This window comes from Pseudocercospora fijiensis (assembly GCF_000340215.1).
Source record: "Pseudocercospora fijiensis CIRAD86 unplaced genomic scaffold MYCFIscaffold_9, whole genome shotgun sequence".
Lineage (NCBI taxonomy): Eukaryota > Fungi > Ascomycota > Dothideomycetes > Mycosphaerellales > Mycosphaerellaceae > Pseudocercospora > Pseudocercospora fijiensis.
In genome coordinates this window covers 4,091,859-4,112,160 of record NW_006921540.1, presented here as the reverse complement: position 1 = coordinate 4,112,160, position 20,302 = coordinate 4,091,859, and the positions used below count along the sequence as shown (strand labels likewise).

Genomic DNA, 20,302 nt, shown 5'->3' with positions numbered 1-20,302 from the left:
AGCTAGTTCTAGACCCCGAGACGCCGTATATATATAATAAATTAGGTAGAGTAGGCAGCCTTAGCACTAACTAGGATAAGAGAAGCAGGGCGCTCTATTCCTAGTTACTATACTATATAGGACACTTTAGCGGCTTTAAGTCGGGTAAGTATATTAACTTATAGAGTAACTAGAGGAAGGATAAATATAGTAGTCCGCGTACCTTTTATATAGTAAGGAACTATAAAGAGAAGACTCTTACTAGCGCTAGTACCGAGGACGACGAGTAGTCGAGCCTCGAGAGAGAGGATCTATTATATAGCGGTCGCTTAACTCTCGCTCTTCTACTATAGCCGCGGGTTTTATATAATTTCGCGCGCGTACTATAGGGCTTTATCGAGGGTAAAGATAGGGGCGAGACTACTATTCTCGAGTACTAAGAGGTTACTAATAGAGCTACCTAGCGACGGCTAGGTCCTCTAGTAGCGAGTAATAGCAGTAGGAAGCTAGAGGAAGTTTAACTAGATATAAGACGCGCGGTACCTGCCTTAGATTAAGCTATCCTATAAGTTAGACGACGCGGCGAATAGATTAGCGTTAGTATATAAAATATTAGTAGTATAGAGACTATAGTTACGCTACCTAGCTATAGCTACCTCTATATTATCGACCTTGTCGTCTTCGTCGTCTACGTCCGATTAATCGAAGCCTACGAACTTGCTAAAGAATTTCTTAACAATAGCAATAGAGAAGTAACGCTACTCGCTAATACCGAAGGCAGGTAGGCTAGCGGCTATAGTCTATCGACGAAGGTATCGGGTTATAGTATTATCCGACTAGACGAGGTTATTCTTAGACTAGAGGAAAGGACTAAGCATCTATCCGGAGTTAGATTAATACTAGTAGAGCTCGCGAAATAGTTAAATATATATAAGGTAATCGATAAGTAGGCGGCCGAGCTTAAATAGGAAGCAGACGTTTTGTTTATTATTTAGCTTCTAGCGGAGCTTAGTATAGGTTAGGTAAATTATAACGCATCTATTTTAGATAGTAATAGAGCGGACCGACTAAGTATTACGCTATATCGCTAAGAAGAATTCGGGTTCGCGGGCGGGCTAACCGCTACTAATAAATATAAGAACGCTAAGTAGCTAAAGGAACTCTTAGACGTAATACTTATATACGCCGACTACCGAGCTAAAACAGAGTATATCTAAACTAGCCTCTAAGTATAAATATAATAAAGCCGGATTACTAGTAATAGCGTTAATAACGAACGTCCGAGCTAGGTTAACGATAGTAGTATTACGCTTATCCTAGAGGAAGCTAAAGTAGATAGTAGTTTCTTTAGAGCGGTTATAAAGGTCGGTAAGGGGGATAGAGTTATATAAAAGTCCGAAAAGAAGGTCGCGCCGTAGGATCTTATACGCCTATCGATAGTAATACTCGAGTAAGGTAGTTAGGTCTATAACTCGTAGTACGACGTCCCTAAATTAAACGGATTTACCGTTAGCGGCCTAGATAGCCTAATTAGTCGATATATAGTTGCTAGTAAAGGCGAAGAGGGTACTACGCTAGCGGACAATTTCTTAGATAGCGGTCTCTCGCGTAAAGAGTAACTCTATCTTATATTTAATAGCTTCTAAAACTTCGTCGTCGCGGTCGAAGCCCTAGTTATAATACTAGGAGTAGTTAAATACGAGGAGTTGCCCTATCTAAATAATAGCGGAGAGATAGTAATTAAAGTCGTTCGGCTCCTACTATATACCTAAATATAGTTATACCGTATAAAGGGCAAAGTAGCTAAGAAGCAGAGAGTAGAACCGATAACTACTAATTAGATACTAGAATAGGGAGAGTAATAACTAGGAAATAAGAGGATATAGTTCTAGTTCTTCCGTCTTAGTAATACCGCTTTAGACGCGGTCGCTAAGTTTATTCTAGAGTTTGCGCTATTCGTCGGTTAGTATTACTTAAATAGGGCTATAGTCGACTTTTTTATCGACTTTATTACTTACTTAACTAGCGACTTCGGTATCGACGTCGTTATTAAGTTTATCGGTAGGCGATATTATAGAAGGGAAAAATAGAACTTTAGGGGAGATATAACGAATAAAATATACTAGCGCGTATAGTATAGCGTCGGCGTATTTAATTTCGCTTAAGCGAGTTTTATAGCGCCGAAAGCGAAAATATTTATAATAGTCGGACTTCTATATTATATTATAAAAGTTAGCAAGGGCTTACTTACGGGAATCGGTAAGGTTAAAATAGGGGCTACTTTCGCTATAATACCTTATCGTATAAGAGAACGCTTAGCGAGCGATAGCGATAACTTCTATAGTATAGGGCTTATTATCTTTTTTAGGAAGATAGATAGTAGCCTATATTTCGTCTTTATAGAGTAAGATAACGTAAAAGTCGATAAAGAGTTACTAAATCTAGGGGAGGAGGGTAGATACGTAGGCTAAGCTATCGTAAACGACATTTCGATCCTTATTAAGTTTCTTCTAGATATTAGCCTAAGCTTTAATTAGGGCAGACGCAAACTAGTTATTATATAATAAAAGGGGAATAGGTACTATACGAGCGCGACGATAGACCTAGAATAGGCGATTCTATCTAGGTTCGTACCTAGCTTTAGGATAGAAGAATTGCTATATATAGATATTACTCTCCTATAGGCGATTAGGTATCTCTTATAAGCGGGCTTTTCTACTACTACCCTAAGTCTAAGTATTAGTCTACTTATATCGTATTTTATAATACTCTTATATCGAGGTATATAAGTAAAAGATAGCTATATATTATTTGCCCTATTCGTCGATAGTAGTATATTAGAAACAATCGAAGTAGAGCGGGAACTCTAGGGCTTAATCGTCGGTTAGCTAGGGCTAAATTACCTAGTTAGGTATTATAGCAATATCGGGGAATAGCTCGAATTCTTTAATAAGAAGGCGACGGATAGTAATAGGAATAGTATATCGATATTAGCGGCTAAGGTAAGCGTAAAAATAGTAAGAGGGTACGGCGTATTAGTAAGTTACGTACTTAATAATACGATATTAAGGAAGATAATAGAAGTAATCCTCGAAACGGTGTCTTTCCGGTATATAGGTCCCTAGGTATTAGGAGTAGTTCTTATAACCCTAATAATCTCGATCGTAATAATATATTAATCGCGAGAGCGCGTTAATAGACGTATATCTATCGCCTCCTTTATAGACTAAAGTAGTTAAGGCGCGGATTGTCTAACCTAAACTTTAATAGCATCTCTATATAGGCTATATCTACTATAAATAGTATATAGGAAAATAATAAGGCGAAGGTTATATAGAATATAACTTAGTATAGCGTAGGTATAAACTAGTTAGAAATCCGGGTAGGCGGTTAGAATAGATAGTATATAGCTACGAGCTAATCTGCCTTAGGATAGTAGGGAGCTATATACGTATATATTACGGGCTTCTAAGCGAGGCGGTCGTAAGATTAAGTAAAAGGTATAAGATATAGACTACTTTACTAGCTAGAAAACGGGTAGATCTTTCGCTATATAGTAAAATAGTTAGTATTTATATATATTAGATATAGGGACGGTATATAGTAGGAATAGAGTAATTAAAGTTTATATATACAGTAGCCGGCCTAACGTAGCGAGACGCTCTCTAATATTCGGTAGTAAAGTATAGGTAAAGTCTATCTACTATTTGCGGTAGTAGGTATAGTAGGCTTCTATCCCTTCTTTACGGCTAAGCCGGCGACATTGTAAACGGAGCTCTAATCTATCGCATATATTAAGAAAATTAGAAGCTATATCTCTATCTATATTAAGAGGATTGTCCTAGGTACCTTTCCCTCCTTCGTTATCTAATACCGGTATATCGGGTTCTACGCTATCGTCTTCTAGCTATAAATCTAGTACTAGTATATTACTACCCGCTTTAACCCTAGGTTTCCTTAGATGTTTTTTATATAAGGCGCGTAATAGGTATTTTTTCGGCGCTAGTAAATTGCGCCCTATTTTAAAGCCTTAAAGAACGATATAGTCTTTAGGAATGTTAGGTAGGTAGGCCTATATCGTACGTTCCTTGCTAGGTTTCGGTTTATAAGCGTCTCTTATAGTAGTAATATTACTACTAGTAATAAAATCGTAAAGAGCGCTCTTCCTCTTATTAACGCGACTATTCTAGGCTTCCGCGAGCCTCTTCCGTTTACCTTATATCTAGAAGCGATAGGCTTCTTCGAGACTAAGTCTAATCCGAGTAGTAGCTACAATATCGGCGAGAATATGTTTAGGTACTAAAAGTAGAGCGCTAAACGGAAGCCGGACAAGCTCCGAGGCTTAAGTAAACTAATCTTTACCCTAGGCGGCTTCGATAATACGGTTACTTACTCGGCGGGAGGCGTCTATAGATATTCCGAGGACGACGGCGTAATAGATTAGACCGTACTAGTCGAGGCTTCGAACGAAGGCTTAGGATATACGGAGTAAAGGATTAGTACTAGTCTCCTAGATCTTATACTATAGAGCGTACCGCTAGAGTATAGTCGCCCTAACCGAGTTACTCTCGATAGAATTACCGATCTATTCGAATATACGCCTAAGTATATCTGCCTTCGTAGTTCTAGGTTCGTTAGGTCCGCGTAGGACTTTAAGAGCTATTACGTTCTCGTCGGTTAGTTTCTATACTATAAGGAAATCTTTATACTACGCGGGGGTAATAAGATTAAGTCGGGTCGATATATCTCTATTAGACGCGCGTTATACTTATAAAGAAGAAACCTATACTTATATATAATAAAGGGGCTAGTAATCTGCTATAACAGTAAGGTAATAGTATAAAGTAATAAGCTACTAATAAAAAGAATAGATTGTCTAGTAGCTATATTTACGCTAGGATAGATTAGCGAGACTTAGGACGCGAAGGTAGATTGTCTAAACTTTATATAGGAGCGACGTAAAGAGAGTCGTATATAAACAATACGTAGGCATATAACCGACTCTTAGGGGTAACGAGAAGAAACGGCTACGGGCGAATTCTACGGCCGTAGGCGAGGTCTACTAATAGAAAGCAAACGTTTTAGTACAAACATTCTAATATCCCTACTTAGTGTTTAGAGGACGCACGGCCGCGCCTACGCTATATACTCGAATATTGTAATACTAGAATGTTTAGCTCTAGGATCTATAGGCTACTTAGAAACTTAGTATTACTAGTATAATACTCCTAGGTTATAGTATAATACGTAGTTATACGTAGAAGTAAGCGTTTCTATCGCTAGTTATAGCTAATTAGCTCGCGACCCTAGTCGTGTCGCTAGTTATAGCTAATTAGCTAGACCCCTGCCCCCCTACTATACGCCTATCCCTAACTCTATAGCTACGTAGGGTATTACTTAGAGATTTTACTTAAATTACTTAGACACCTTAGCTAATTTATATATAGACTAAGTACTAAATATAGTAATAGACTACTTAGAAACTTAGTATTACTAGTATAATACTCCTAGGTTATAGTATTATACGTAGAAATAAAAATCTCGTCTTCGAAACCCTTTACTTTATTACTTAGAGATTTAATTTGAATTACTTAGACACCCTAGCTAATTTATATATAAACTAAGTACTAAATATAGTAACAGACTACTTAGAAACTTAGTATTCCTAGTATAATACTCCTAGGTTATAGTATAATACGTAGAAATAAAAATCTAGCCTTCGAAACTATTTACTTTATTACTTAGAGATTTCATTTAAATTACTTAGACACCCTAGCTAATTTATATATAAACTAAGTACTAAATATAGTAATAGGCCACTTAGAGACTTAGTATTACTAGTATAATACTCCTAGGTTATAGTATAATACGTAGAAATAAAAATCTAGGCTTCGAAACTATTTACTTTATTACTTAGAGATTTCATTTAAATTACTTAGACACCCTAGCTAATTTATATATAAACTAAGTACTAAATATAGTAATAGGCTACTTAGAAACTTAGTATTACTAGTATAATACTCCTAGGTTATAGTATAATACGTAGAAATAAAAATCTAGCCTTCGAAACTATTTACTTTATTACTTAGAGATTTCATTTAAATTACTTAGACACCCTAGCTAATTTATATATAAACTAAGTACTAAATATAGTAATAGGCCACTTAGAGACTTAGTATTACTAGTATAATACTCCTAGGTTATAGTATAATACGTAGAAATAAAAATCTAGGCTTCGAAACTATTTACTTTATTACTTAGAGATTTCATTTAAATTACTTAGACACCCTAGCTAATTTATATATAAACTAAGTACTAAATATAGTAATAGGCTACTTAGAAACTTAGTATTACTAGTATAATACTCCTAGGTTATAGTATAATACGTAGAAATAAAAATCTAGCCTTCGAAACTATTTACTTTATTACTTAGAGATTTCATTTAAATTACTTAGACACCCTAGCTAATTTATATATAAACTAAGTACTAAATATAGTAATAGGCCACTTAGAAACTTAGTATTACTAGTATAATACTCCTAGGTTATAGTATAATACGTAGTTATATATAGAAGTAAGCGTTTCTATCGCTAGTTATAGCTAATTAGCTCGCGACCCTAGTCGTATCGCCGGTTATAGCTAATTAGCTAGACCCCTGCCCCCCTACCGCACGCCTATCCCTAACCCTATAGCTACGTAGGGTACCTTCTATATATCTCTCCTTAAACTATACTACTAGCGCGAAGGCGATAAAGCGCCTACTAAGTTAGAAGAAGTCTTAGCTAATAGTAAAGAGCTATAGTCTCTAGAGCGTATACTAAAGTATTAGACTAGGCAAGGCAAGAAGGAGTACTTATTAAGATAGTAAGGCTATTTACCTAAATAGGACTTATAGGAACCTTAAGGTTCCTTTAAGGATATAACTAAGTTATTAGATAAGTATTAGACTAGTATAAAGAACAAGAAGAAGGCTAAGAGCTTATAATATCGCTAATATTACTAAAAGAGACCTAGGATTAATGCTATTCCCGGGATAATATTAGCTAACTAATTAGAGGCAAGTAATTATCGGTAAAGGATAACGAGACTATACTATAATAGCGAACGCGTACCGAGTATTAATAAGTGCGCTATAACGTATTAATTAATCGCCTACTCTTTTAAAGACCTTACTAATATACCCTATAAGGCCCCCCTCTTAGTGTTTAGGTCCCCCTTTTATTCCTTTATTCTATCGAGACCTCGGAACCTAGGCGATCGGTAAGGACAATACGTATATACGCGAATAATAATAATAATAGCGTCGCGCTACGAGCTAGCGGTATATCGGAAGTCGATACGGTCGCGTTAATAATAATATTATTATTAGTTAAAGAAGAAGATTAGAAGTAAGGTAAAGTTAGTACTAAGACGGCTAGCGCCGCTAGTATTAATATTACTTACTATTATTACTATACCTACGAGAATAACCTTACCTACGCTACGGCCTAAGGCCGGACCGTACTATACTAGCTAGGTTAAAAAAGGATTAAACCGTTCGAAGGGCTTAAGGCTTAATATATTAAGCGATTAGTATACTAACTAAGGGCAAAAATATAGAGCTAAGCTAGCTAGAGTCGATCTTACGAATAATAAGTTACTCCTCGATCTTTCCGGTCCTTTAAGCGAGGCGAATCTTAACTACTATACTTATAATAGCCTATACCTATAGAAACTAGACGAACTATATTTTAGAAGATAAGGTTAACAATTAAAGGCTACTAAACCTAACTAATTAGGGCTAGCGAAACTATAATAGTAAATAACCTTCGGAAAACAATAATAATAGCCCTTAGAACGAATATTACTAGGTCTTTTAGAGTAGACGTAAAGAAGTCGGAAAATACTATCTAGAATAGAGGCAGTACTATAATACCTCGTATACCTACCTATTATAGTAGGGAAGGCGCGCTCGTATTATAATTAGTTACTAGCCTTTAATTTATATAGCTATATAGCCCCTTATTATAACTATAATAGTAATAGCTTAGCTAGAAGTTAGATATTATAGGAGGTAAGGTTTAGATAGAATAATATAATCGGTTAGTTAAGCGTTTAATTTAGTATAGAGCGAGTTAGTTATTAGGCTTACTAAGTTAGTATAAGGAGATTAGAATAGAGATATAGAAGGCTATAAGGGCGCGGCCTTTAGAAGGGAAGCGTATATTAGAGGCTATACGTAATTAGTATATAACTAGCTCGAGTAAAGCTAGGGTCCTAATACCTTAGATAGGGCTTAGCGCTTAGCGCTAGACTAACTAGCCTACCTTCCTTCTTCTCCTCTTAGATCTCTATCGAATACTATACTAACCTACTACTACCCTATCTATCTACTAATATAACCCTTCTTATACTAAGGACCTACTTTATTAGCTAAAATAATATTAATAAAGCTTTATTTATAGCTAAAAGGTACTAAAAAGTAAAGTAGCTAGTAGTAGCTAGTAGTAGCTAGTAGCTATAAAGGCATATACCTATAATTTCTAAAGTAGAATATATATAAAAGAGCTATTAATAGACTAGCTCCGCTCTAATCGGATTATATCCGCGGATTAAGCCGGAGGTACGTACTTAGCTTATAAGCTAATAAGTTAAGCTAAGCTATAGAGGCTAGCTTGCTTAATAAGTTAAGCTACTACCTTAGAAAGCAAGCTAAGCTAAGCTAAGCTAAGCTAAAGGTGCTAGCAAGTTAAGCTAAGCTAGGGGGGTCTAGCTTGCTTAACTTGCTTATAGACCACACTGCCTAGCGAGAAGGTATCTGTATATGCAAGTGCAAGTCAAAGTACCAGCGACACAGTCTCGCAGATAGTGCGATGATTGTCATTTGGAAGTTCTAAGGGTATCATGCCAGTCATACACACCAGGGTATTGTACAAGTCCTCCCTAACGCCGACCGTCTGCATTTGCTTTCAATGCCAAACGTTGCACAATTTATGCTTCTTCCACTGTGGCATCTATCCAAGCGCATTACGTTCGTAGACACTTGTCATCGCTGTACTGGTTGCAGGTTGTGCTGAGAAAGAATGATCGCGCGCCAAGAGTCGATGCATGTCGACGTTTACAAGAAGTACTCTCCTCGGCCTTGCCTACCGGCCGGAACAGCTCTCCTGTGATCGGGCACGGCGCTGAAGATCTTGAAGTCAGGGTTCAAGTCTTCTCCCAAGGTCATTATGCTTGCGACATTGCCGCAGCGGTAGCAGTAATTCGGCGCGGACCAGACCGTAACGACGTCTTGCGATGCGAAGTGGTACTTGTATCCTTCGTTCACGAGTTGATGTGCGCGTGCGATGAGTTGGAGGTTGTTGACGTGGTTGAACTGCAACACAAATCAGTGCGGATGCCCGAGGCGGCTGTGAAGAGCGCACTCACCTCGCTCGAAACCTTGTCCCCAAAGAGCCAGCCGGCTCCTCTGGGTGACACAGCCCAGGTATCTACGTCTTCTGGATCACTCCAGACGAGATCGCAAAAGGCGCCTTCATGCGGGATTTCTTGAGCTCTTGCGACCACTCGTATTTGGTCGAGAGTTCTGATCTCCGGCGACAAGCCTCCATGAACACAAAGCACCTTCCCATCGATGATGGCAGCCAGGGCCAAGAAGTCGAACACTTGACAGCAGCTCTTCCACACGGACGCATTCCCGTACTTCTGCTGGCATTCTTCGTAGAAACCGTAGACCTGCGTGATCTGACGAGATTCGTGATTGCCGCGCACCAAAGTCACCTTATCTGGGAATCTGTGAAGCATTAGCAAAGTGTGTAGCAAGTGGTGCGCAGTATGCTTACTTGGCCTTCAAGCACATCAGCAGTGTGAATGTCTCCAGCGAGAAGTATCCTCTGTCCACAAAGTCACCCAGAAAGATGAAGTTCTGCTGTCCATTCGCATAATCGACGGCGTTCTTGCTCTTGCTCCTTGCTGGTCCAGGGCTCCTGACGCCAACACCGCTATCTTCGCTCGCCTCATCGTCTTCAATGTCTCCGTCATCGTCACCTTCTCCCATGCTCCTACTGCGGACTCTACCTCTTGTCTCTTCTTCGTCGTCGGCGCCAGCTTCGGAACCATCATTCGACGCGGCTGATGTATAAGCGCTGTCTCGCTGGAATCGCCTCTTCATCTTCCTCTTGACTTTCGGGTCTGTGATTTGCGTGGGAGGCTCAAGGTCGGCGGCGCTAAAGGAAGGCACGTTGGCGCCACCGCTGCTCATGCTACTCCTTTTCTTGCCAGCTGCCCGCTCTGTCGCCGCCTTCTCCGCCGCTCGCTGGTCCAGCTCTCCAGGCATGCCGCCAGCGACATGGAACAGCTCCAGCAAGTCATAAAACTGGCCATGGATATCTCCGCACACGGTGACCGGCGCTTTTACGGGCTGTATGTTGGACTCTTCCATGAGGCATTCCTTGACAATCTCGCACAGCCGTTTCATGTCGGGCTCGGGCAGGTAGCGGCATAGCTTGGCCTGCTCTAACCATTCGTCTGGTCCGGCATTGGAGGTCAAAGCCGCTGGTCCAGGCTGAGGAACATCTGAGTCTCTATCTCGCGCCATGCTTTCTAGGGTGTGTCTGGGACAGATGCGGTCTAGGGTGAGGAGGGTAGAGAAGGGAGCTGGAGATGGAATTCAGCCCGGCGTGGGTGCGAGTCGGTTCGATGTTGTGGATGCGCTGTGGAGGAAGTTCCGACCGGCGAAAGAGCTGTATGAAGCGCACGTGGGACAGGGACCCCGGGGGGGGGGGCGGTGATGGCCTCTCGGTGGGTGTCTGTATATCAGCAACTCGCGCTGATTGGCTTGACCCACTTTTACCCCGGTCCTACCCCCCACTTCGAGTTGCTAGCAACTCCCCTAATGAAATTGGTTAAAATGTGCTTCAAATTCGAAAGGGCTTTAGGAATATAGTAATTTCGAAGGTCGCTAGCGATAACTTAATAAAGCTAAAGTTAACGTGTAGTATAGCCGTTACGCTAAATCCGAGGTATATCTACTTGCTCTTACCTTATTATCTATTGCAGCCGCTGCTATTACCTCTATTATATAGATTACTACTAAAAGTCCTACTATTAAATAGCCGCTACTAGTCTTCTAGTAAGAATCGCCGGTCGTTAATAAATACGCGTACCTATTAGTTACTAAGTTATAATATATCGATTAGCGGCGACTATTATAGTATATATTATCGTAGGTCTAATAGCTATAGTATTAGTATATTCGCGACGACTATTAAATAGTAAAGACCGCTTAGTATAGTAGGCGTAAATAGAAGGCGCTATTAGTAAAGGACTTAGCGTATAACGTCTATTAAACTGCCGTCGTTTAAGGAAGATATACTATATCGATAGGTACCGTCGCCTACGTAGTATATATTCTAAAGTACCGAGTTAGTAACCTACGTAGGCTCGAATTGCGATAGCGGAGGCGGCTAGAACGACGGCGGAGGATAGTAGTAACTGTTTCTATACTAATTAGTATAGAGACTAGTCGCTATATACTCTAGTACGCGTTAAGTCGCTACGCCTAGCGTAAATAGGTCCCTTACCGGCGGCGGTCGTTATAGGTAGCCGTTATATAATATAGGCAATATAGAATAGGAAATATAGGAGGAATTTAGGAATAGTAGAGATATAGGTTTGCTAAGACTACGATTTGTATAAGGTTTAGCGGGGCTTGGTAGGGCTAGAGTTGCTAGCAACTCCGACTGGCCCGTGCCACGTCCGTGCCACCCCTGGAGTTGCTAATATATAGATACTCCTCTCGGTCATGAGGCGCACCGTCGTCGGAGTAGCCCGGGTGCTTCCTTTCGCCGCGGAGCATTCTTGGCAAGCCAAGACCCAAAGCCTGAGGCTCCAACACGTGAGCGTCTGAAAGGAGGCAGTCGCTATCTCGAGCTGACCGCGATCGATCCGATCAATCTGGACAAACACTATACATGGTCGTTCGTAGTTGGAAATGTGGCGTCAGCACATCCCTTGACAAGTAATATCCTGATTCCGATCTTGTTAGGCCTTTAAACCGACCTTATTCACACTACAGACAGCGGCCTCAACCCTGGACAGAAGCGCCTTTGCCGAAGTTGGCAGATCGTTGGGGAGAGCACATGGAGACAGCGTCGGTTCTGAAGGACGGCAGACAGTGAGAAACACAAGACAGCGCCTCCCGCTCTCTCCTTGTGCTCTCCCCGACGATCTGCCAACTTCGACCGAGTCCCTGGTCGAAAGTTCTCGCAAGATATTAGTCAAGTCTCTTGCGTGGAACTGGAGCGAAAGAAGAATCGTACATGACCTTGAAACGACTGCTCAGTTCAGAAAGAAAGGCGTTTCGGAGGACGATTGAAGACTGCACGTCCACGAGCGCAAATACTCCGGTGACCATTCTGCCCAGTCAGCGAAGCAGCTCTCGGGCTGTCAGACGTTCGTACACGCCATCACGACGAGGGAGCTACATCCAGCCGGCATTCTCCTGCCGCCCAGACGAAACAGGAGGAGGAGAAGGTAGAGGAAGTAGGATGCTGAGGTATGAGTGCTGACAACTATGAAACCGGCTCCTTCAAAACTGAACGGTCAATTGTTTACATCTAAGCATTAAAGCAATTCCTCAACTCGTGCATCCTGTAATCGTCTCACAGTCACGCAGACTTCGTCAAACCGAACGATCCAAAACTCGAAGCAATTCCTCAGCTCCTGCATAGATCAATCGCATTACAAGAATGCCTATAGTCATTCGCGTATGCACCGGGATGGCAATTCACCCAAGAGTCGCCCAACCTGCTACATGGAACGCAATCCCTTTTCAGAGCTGCGTAAACAATATATCGAATTTCCCCCTTATTCGCCAAGCGCACAGTAATTACATCGGTATCCTTATAGCCTAGCTTTTTCAGCACAGCAACAATGTCTTGAGGGACTGATGGTGGTATTGGGACCTCTAGATTTTAACAAGGTCGTGAGTCTGCGCCCTCCGAAGTAGTGGAATGTCTGAGGATGAGTAACCTACCTCTTGTTTCGAGAACTGGACTACCGAAGGCGAACAACGGTAGCACGAAGGCTACGAAAGACGCGATCTGGATTGGACGCATCTTATGTAAATGGGTGGTAGGCGGCGGAGTGAAAGTCGTAATACCTGAGGGCTGACTGCTGTATACCAAGCATTTCTTTGCGAGGAGACGGCGAATATAAGTAGTGCTTTGCGTGCTCGAAGGTTTCGCCTTTGCGGATAGCAAATGCCGATTGTCGAAGTACTCGCGTCTCGTCCAAGGAAGAATCCTTGGACTTTCCTTTTCTTAGCACATTTAGTGCACATCTTTGGTGTAGAGGAAAGCAAGGTAGTGCCACCCCACCTGCAGGTATACACTCTGTATAGCGTCCTATCGTATCGGAGTAAAAGTAGACACTTGTAGCCCGTAGAATTGAGCTGATTCGTTGCGAACTATAAAATCCAGGATTGGGGAATTTAGTGCTTTCACTCCGATAGGGCAGGACGCCGTGTGGAGCTAGCGAAGTACCAAGAAAGGCGAGAAGTGCAGCGAGATGTAAGGCACAGCCGAGCACGGAGTCTTCGGCAAGCCGATTCCTAGGTTCACGATAGACAAGGCACATTGGATTTGCAATTGGATAGGCATGCCGGTATCCCCTTAACCGCCTCCGTAGTTAAGTCCGAAGAACTGCTGTGTGAGATCTGGGCGGTCTGGTTGGTCAGATCCGCTTTGTATAAGTACGCACCGACAGAATTTGTATCAGAAGTGGGCTAGAATCCCAGTTTTGCCGGTGAACCCCGACAGCTAACGAGTTAATCAAGGGGATTCTCGGAGGGCGCGGTGCTAGATTTCCTAAAGATGGGGAGGACTGCAATACTTACTGTAACAGGGTCTGTAGGTAAGGGTAACGGATATCGGTTCTTCCAGTCGATCTATATATGGATTGCTTACCTACTCAGGGGCTCTGATTAATCTATATATAGATTGCCTAGCTGCTGGGTAGATCTGCTAATTGCTTCTATTGCCTTATAGTCTTTAATAGTACTTCCGATTGTGAAATGTAAAATAGGGGTGTAGAGCAGAGACAAGCGCTCTCTAGTAGACTGGCCGTCTATGCTAGCTGATGTTTAGTACGCTCTGATTGAGCGAGATGGCGGCCGGACTGTCCTCGGTGTTTTAGAAAGCCAGATCCTTTCTAAAGGCAAGTACAGCGTCTTGACGCATCGGAGTGAAAGTGGATACTAGCGGCCCGTAGAATCTGAGATTTCTGATTTGTTACGAACCATGAAGTCTAGGATTAGGGAATTTAGCGCTTTCACTCCGATGTACGTAGACTCTGTATAAGAGCCTTTCATATGGATTGTTGAGCTATGTAGTTGCCGTCGAGGGCTTGTGGTTGCCGTCGAGGGGAATATAGCCTATACTTCCCTCGGGGTATAGCTCTTTGATCATATAATAGCTTCTTAGCTTCTTTTCTCTTCACAGGGTGTCTGTCTCGGTGGATGTCGGTCGACAAGGTTGTGCCCTGGACCGGAGGTATGTCCCATTCATGCTGATTTTCCGGTGACATTCGAGCACGAAATGTATACGAGACGATGGTGGTTCGACCATGGGCATCTGCTGTCCGCAAAGGCGAATCCTTCGACCACAATGCTAATAATATCGGTATTCGCGCGCCGTTTCAAATCTTGTGATGAAATGCTCGGTACTTTGCTTGCAGTGGTGCCAGTCGTGCTGCGCGGTATGGTTGTCTTACGAAGGCCGGACGTCTTCTGTGCAGTAGTGGAGCATGGCCTTTTGCCGTCATGTACGACTAGCAAATGAAGAGTGCTTGAAGTTGCACGACGTACTCAGATACCTCAGCCTTCACCTCAAGTAAGATTGAGTATTTGGGTTTTGGATTTGCTGTTGGGGCTGCCGATGAAAAGAAGTCAGCGTGAAAGCGATTGCCGAAGTTTTGTACGATGCGCATATGCCTGCATGTGGGCTTGATCCGGTCAGCTGCAAAGCGCTTGTGACTTTCATCGCACAAGCGCAAGCCCGAGACCCCACATGAGCAAGGCCACGCCGAGTATGTGGAGGCAGCAGCATCTGCTGTACGCCTGTGAGTATCTGGGTAGCGCCAATGCCAGTAGCCAGAATCAAGTGAGCCGTGGCGTGACTGTACGGGCTGGTGCAACATTCAGCAACCTTTCGCTCGCCGTGAGGAGATGCAAGACTCGTGTGTCAATGAGCTTATTGTAGTGCGCCGCCTGAATCAGCAGACGGTCGGAGAACAGCGAAGCGAGACCGCCAGGAAAGTTGTTCGTGTAGCGTCGAGATTCAAAGAAATCATTTCCTTTCGCACGTGCAGCATCGGGCCGACGGTATGGGGAATGGGCGGTACAAGGGGCATTGTCGGGACAAGTGCAGCATGAGCTTGCGCATGGCCATGTGGTACAGAACATTATTATCTGGCTCTTTCGTCGCTAGCCCCAACCCCGGCAACTCTCTATTCGTCCTCGCATGTCTCCGGCGCGACGAACAGCGGCTAGTGTTGGAACATCTTGATCGCGCGTCTAGCCAGGCAGTCGGGTGTCTATCAATCTTCGCTTTCCGGAGTGTGCTTTGCGAGGCAGGAGGGGTGATGCTTTTGTGAATGGTCGGGAAAAGTGCAGACGGTCGCGTCATTCGAATGATTCACGATCCAGCCAGGACAAGCGGATACGGATATATCCATAGGCTCAAGAGATTGTTGGACGCTGGAAATGTCCGGCATAACGTGACTGGCGAACAAGCCAGAAGTGGTGGGTGAGGGAGAGTGAGGTGGGAGTGAGACGCGGCGGCCAAGACATTAGTAATCAGTCCTGCAAGCAGACCGCGCACGCCGTAGTGCTGGACTTCCACCTCTACCTCTTCTCGACCGCAGGCTGGACATTGCTATCAAAGCCGTTCGTGGGAGGCAGCTGGCGGCCTTGGCGCTTAGCAGCTGAGGACAAGATCAATACTTCCATCCGGCCTCAGTTATAAATGGGAGAGAATTCGAATGCACCCTATTCATAGGACTCGAGTCTCGGCTGCAGTTCTACCGCCTCCACCTCTCCCACGATGGCGAACCCCAGACAGGCTCTCCGAAGATCCTACGAGGAAGGCACGACCACCGAATACATCCTGCGCCTGAACAGGTCGTGGATCCTTCCTACGTCGGCACTGTTCGCATGGCGATTGCTTGCCAGCATCTGCGCATCGCATCCGCTGTGCTATTCTTGCAGATCGGCTGGCGCTGCGCCCACGATGCTTGCCAAGCGGCCGCGCAGTCTTTCAGCTACTTCACCGTGCTCGGCTACGGGGGTCTCGCCTTCTCCTTCGCGTTTGCGGCGGCTCACACGGCAAGCTCTCGCTGGAAAGGGCGCCCGTGGCTTCTGGACGGGCCTTCCTCGACGCGCTGGCTGCACAGTGTCTTCTGTGCGAGCGTGACTGTCTTTCCTTTCGTCGTTACTGGTGAGTGCAAGGACTCCTCGCCAAGCAGCCATTTGCTATTGGCTCAGGCAGCTCTGGCTGAAGGACTTCACCAGCACCACAACCACAACATCGCACTTCATCCTTCACTTGTGCCCAAAACTCTTCCTCCTCCTGCCTTTCCCACTTTCGCCGACTGGCCACCATGAATCACGACCGGGCATCTCGGCACCACGGCTTTTCAACCCACCGTGATATTCCAGTCATCAGCGCAGCGACTATCCGGGGTTGCGTCAGTCCGCTTCACCCCTCGCCCCAGCGATCAGCGGGCGTGAAGTGTGTGACGGAACCCTGGATACGAATCAGGACAGCTCGCATACGTACTCCTTCTGACCAGCCTTTCGTCGCCGAGAACTTGGGATCCATGACTTTCGTAGCGCAAGACTGCACCTTGTCCGCAGCACCACAAGGCGTGCAGCCAGACTACCCGCACCTCCGCTGAACTTCAGCCCGGAATACGCGTTACTCTCTCCGCACTTCGGCCAGAGTTCGCAGAAGCTCACTAGTTGTACGAAGTGGACTTGTCCAGGCTATTCATAGACCCAGGCGGACTGCCGAGTCTGACCGGCATGACTCTCTAAGAATAGACTCTCCCAACCCAAGAAATCAGGGCCCACATACCAGCAGAAGGCTGCTTTGACAAGAAAGCCGCAGTCGAACCTACCGCCCAAGCCGCCGCAGCCATTCCCACCCCCACACAGGTCCAGAGCTTCTTTGCTCGCCGCCAGAACGGCCCTGCCGCTAGGTTCAACGCTGTTAGCGGACCTGCTCACACTCAGGCAATCTCTGAAGCGGCTCCGGTGCCTCCGGACCATGAGACCCTCGAGGCATTGATGGATGGAGCCCTCAAGCGCCTGGCACGCGACGCATCTGAGATCGAGTACCACAAGATCACTCCTCCTGGTGGCGACGATGTGGACACTATCGATGAGTCAATGCTCAAGACTATAGCGCAGACAATCTAGCTAAAGAGTCACGCAAGGCGCCCGAGGACTGGCCACAGGACATTCAAGAAGATTATTGTAAACGACAAGCAGAATAGACAATTGAAGACATGCTAGCGGCTTGTGGCTGCGAAGCAATCTTTTCAGGATCATATGGATTGGTGTATGCTAGCTGTCCGTCTTCACAAACGCGGTGTATCCGTTGACGATCTGAACATAAAGCGGCTGCATGCCAAGCAAGATCCAGCTATGGTCACACAGACCGGTATCGAGATCGATCAGACACTCACGTGTGCGCAACGAAGCTATGGCCTAGCGGTATTGGTGCAGGTTGACAAGGAGGTGGCATACGAGCTGCTCACCGGCGAACGCAGTCCGCCATCCCTTTCCATCGTGGAGCACAAGCTTGACACCTTCTATGGAAATCGTGTTCGAGAAGCGCTGGAAATTTGCGAGGGTTAGTCAGTAATGCGCGGTGCCAAGAAGTTTCTACTTTGATCTTGGAGAATTCGTGCCATTCGTGAATGGTGTTGTTGGGACTTGGAGCGTGCATGGAGTCTGTCTTGTCAGCATGAAGTGAAGACGTCTCGGCGTAGACGCGTTGAGTTTTGCATAAGAGAGCTTGGGAAAAGGCTTGAAGTCGCCATGTGAAATGCAAGCGGGGAGTGTGCGTCTGCATGAATGATCGTTCCTCTACTCTTCGTGAGCATGGTCGGTGAGTCGTGCAGCACACTTGAAGTGCCTATCATAGAATTGTCGTCAGTCAGCAGTGTCATGAATGTCTCGCCGCTGCTTTGTTTCCAAGAGCCAACTGCTCGGAATTTATAGCACAAAGCCCAAGCAACACACCGCGTGATGAAAATCGTGGCTATGAAAGAATTCGCCAACCAAGGCCTTTGTGGAAAACGCATCGACGCAAGCAGCCGTCGCGAATACAACAAGGTGAAGTCAGGTCACACATCTCTGCCAATCCGATCCGTAAGAAGTACACAACACCTACCTACACCAACCAAAGTACCAATCAATCAGCTCACCATGAAGCTACCACCATTCCTACCCTTCCTCCTCGCCATCATCGGCCTCACCTCAGCCGCATCCAACCGAGCCATCTGCATGAAGAAAAACCCACGCGTCATCTCCGCCATCGACATCTTCTGCCAAAACAGCGGCATCACCGCTCCATCGCTTTACGCCAAGACCGGTGTCCGCTGGGGCCCGAATGGCGCGAAATCTCCGAATGAGCTTGCACTGTACATCGAAGGCAGCTGCAGTCCGCCGCAGTGGATTCCGCAGCAGTACTGTCTTTCCCAGTTTTATAACATTTGTGCGACGGGGGGACCGAGGGGGATGGGATCGAAAAGGTATGGGAGGAATGGATGTCAGAAGTGGATTGTGGCCATCACGAAGCCGGGGATTAAGATTACTCCGGCGAAGGAGTGATGAAGAATTCTGCAAGCTGAGGTCTGAATCGGGAGAAGCTATGTGTTTTGTCGAGCCCATTTAAAGTCCCGTAAGAGCGTCCGAGCGCCTGACCCACTAAGAATAGGCCTAGCCTGCCGCAACGGACTCGGTGAGATATAGAAGTCCGCTCCGTAGTATGCGTAACTATAGAAAACGTAATCTCGTCGTCGGCGCGCGTCGCTATTGCTAGGTCGACCGTACAAGGGTAGTAGTAGTAGTAGTAGTAGTAGTAGTAGTGCGATTTCCGCTCGTATACTAAGTATCGATAGTAAGAGGGCAGAGCAGAGCATTTAATAGCGAATTTGATAAGGTTTGTACTGTTTTAACGACCCCGCAATCTCTACTTATAGATACTAATTATATTACTAAAAATGAAGCTAAAGTTTGTTAGCAAAACAGCGGTATAGTAAAAAGCGAGGTATTATTAGCGATTATAGCTAATTTAATAATAGTAATATATATTAGAGGGCGGCGGTATATAAGGCATACTACTATAGACCTATATCGCGCTTAAAGGCGCGTATTGCTACCTATTTAGCGCCGGTAGTATCGGTAGAGGCATATAGAAGCTATTAGTTACTACCGCGACCTACGCGACCTATACGATAGCGGAATTTAAAGGAAAACGCGACGAGAACGCGTCGATACCGCCTAGAACTACTAACGGCGCTTCTTTACTAAAATTTAGCTAAGCTAGCGCCGCTAGTGTTCGTTCGGGTATATGTTCTTATTCTACCTATTTCTCTATCTATTTCTTCGACCGCTTCGGCGGCTTCTTCTTACTCGTAGTATCTACGCTCTTGCCCTTCCGCTTCTTACTCGCTATCGCGTCTAGCGGCGGCGCCTTCGAGGTATTATAATAACGCGATAGTACGTTACTTAGAAGTAGCAGTTGTAATAGCTTCGGCGGTTACGACGGCGTAATATTAGTAGAAGGGTTGCTATTCTTAAAGTAAGTTAGTACTAACTATATAAACTCGCGCCTAATATTATTACTAGACTCGTAGAAGACTAATAGTATCTTCGAGATTACCTACGTACGCTTCTCGTCGTCTTCTTTAAAGCCTTCTTCGTTATATATACGCTCTAGCTTATAGATTAACTCGTACGCCTCTGTAAGCGTCTTACGTACGTTAAGTCGATAGGCAGGCGCGTAAGGTGCCGCAGTTATAGTATCTAGATTACCTCCTTAGTAAGGCGCGTCTTCTATCTCGTAGACCTCGAGTATGCGGCCTTTAAATATGCTAATCTAGTGCTGCTAGTACGAGTCTTTAATAATAGTGCGAAGAAGAGTAATATAATAAAACTAGAGGCAGGCGTATAGTATACGATAGCGGCGGAAGAATTTGTAGTCGTAGGTAAGGAAAGCGCGGTCCTTACTAAGCGGTCTTAGGTCTTAAAATGTCTCTTTATCGAGCGCTCGAC

General features: G+C 44.5%; 4 protein-coding genes across 4 annotated transcripts; 2 read left to right on the top strand and 2 right to left on the bottom strand.

The window, feature by feature from the left end:
• Positions 1–688: 688 nt before the first annotated feature.
• MYCFIDRAFT_209111 (uncharacterized protein) lies at positions 689–10,640 on the bottom strand (the record flags this gene model as incomplete). Its single annotated transcript, XM_007932999.1, has 9 exons — positions 9,801–10,640; positions 9,388–9,751; positions 9,140–9,334; positions 9,002–9,104; positions 8,965–8,972; positions 8,880–8,924; positions 8,814–8,851; positions 8,757–8,776; positions 689–699 (listed from the first exon to the last, which is right to left on the bottom strand). The coding sequence occupies exons 1-9, from the start codon at positions 10,553–10,555 to the stop codon at positions 689–691; spliced, it is 1,539 nt and encodes a 512-aa protein (XP_007931190.1). The 5' UTR covers positions 10,556–10,640.
• A 2,034-nt stretch (positions 10,641–12,674) lies between these two features.
• Positions 12,675–13,076, bottom strand: MYCFIDRAFT_191031 (uncharacterized protein; the record flags this gene model as incomplete). The annotated part of the gene is made up of 2 exons (XM_007932998.1): positions 12,675–12,925; positions 12,995–13,076. The coding sequence occupies 2 exons, from the start codon at positions 13,074–13,076 to the stop codon at positions 12,675–12,677; spliced, it is 333 nt and encodes a 110-aa protein (XP_007931189.1).
• A 3,095-nt stretch (positions 13,077–16,171) lies between these two features.
• On the top strand, positions 16,172–17,437 carry MYCFIDRAFT_83707 (uncharacterized protein; the record flags this gene model as incomplete). Its single annotated transcript, XM_007932997.1, has 4 exons — positions 16,172–16,454; positions 16,676–16,748; positions 16,874–16,980; positions 17,127–17,437. 4 exons carry the CDS (start codon positions 16,172–16,174, stop codon positions 17,435–17,437), a joined length of 774 nt encoding a protein of 257 aa, XP_007931188.1.
• A 228-nt stretch (positions 17,438–17,665) lies between these two features.
• MYCFIDRAFT_83708 (uncharacterized protein) lies at positions 17,666–18,856 on the top strand (the record flags this gene model as incomplete). The annotated part of the gene is made up of 2 exons (XM_007932996.1): positions 17,666–17,873; positions 18,432–18,856. 2 exons carry the CDS (start codon positions 17,666–17,668, stop codon positions 18,854–18,856), a joined length of 633 nt encoding a protein of 210 aa, XP_007931187.1.
• Between the last annotated feature and the right edge of the window lie 1,446 nt (positions 18,857–20,302).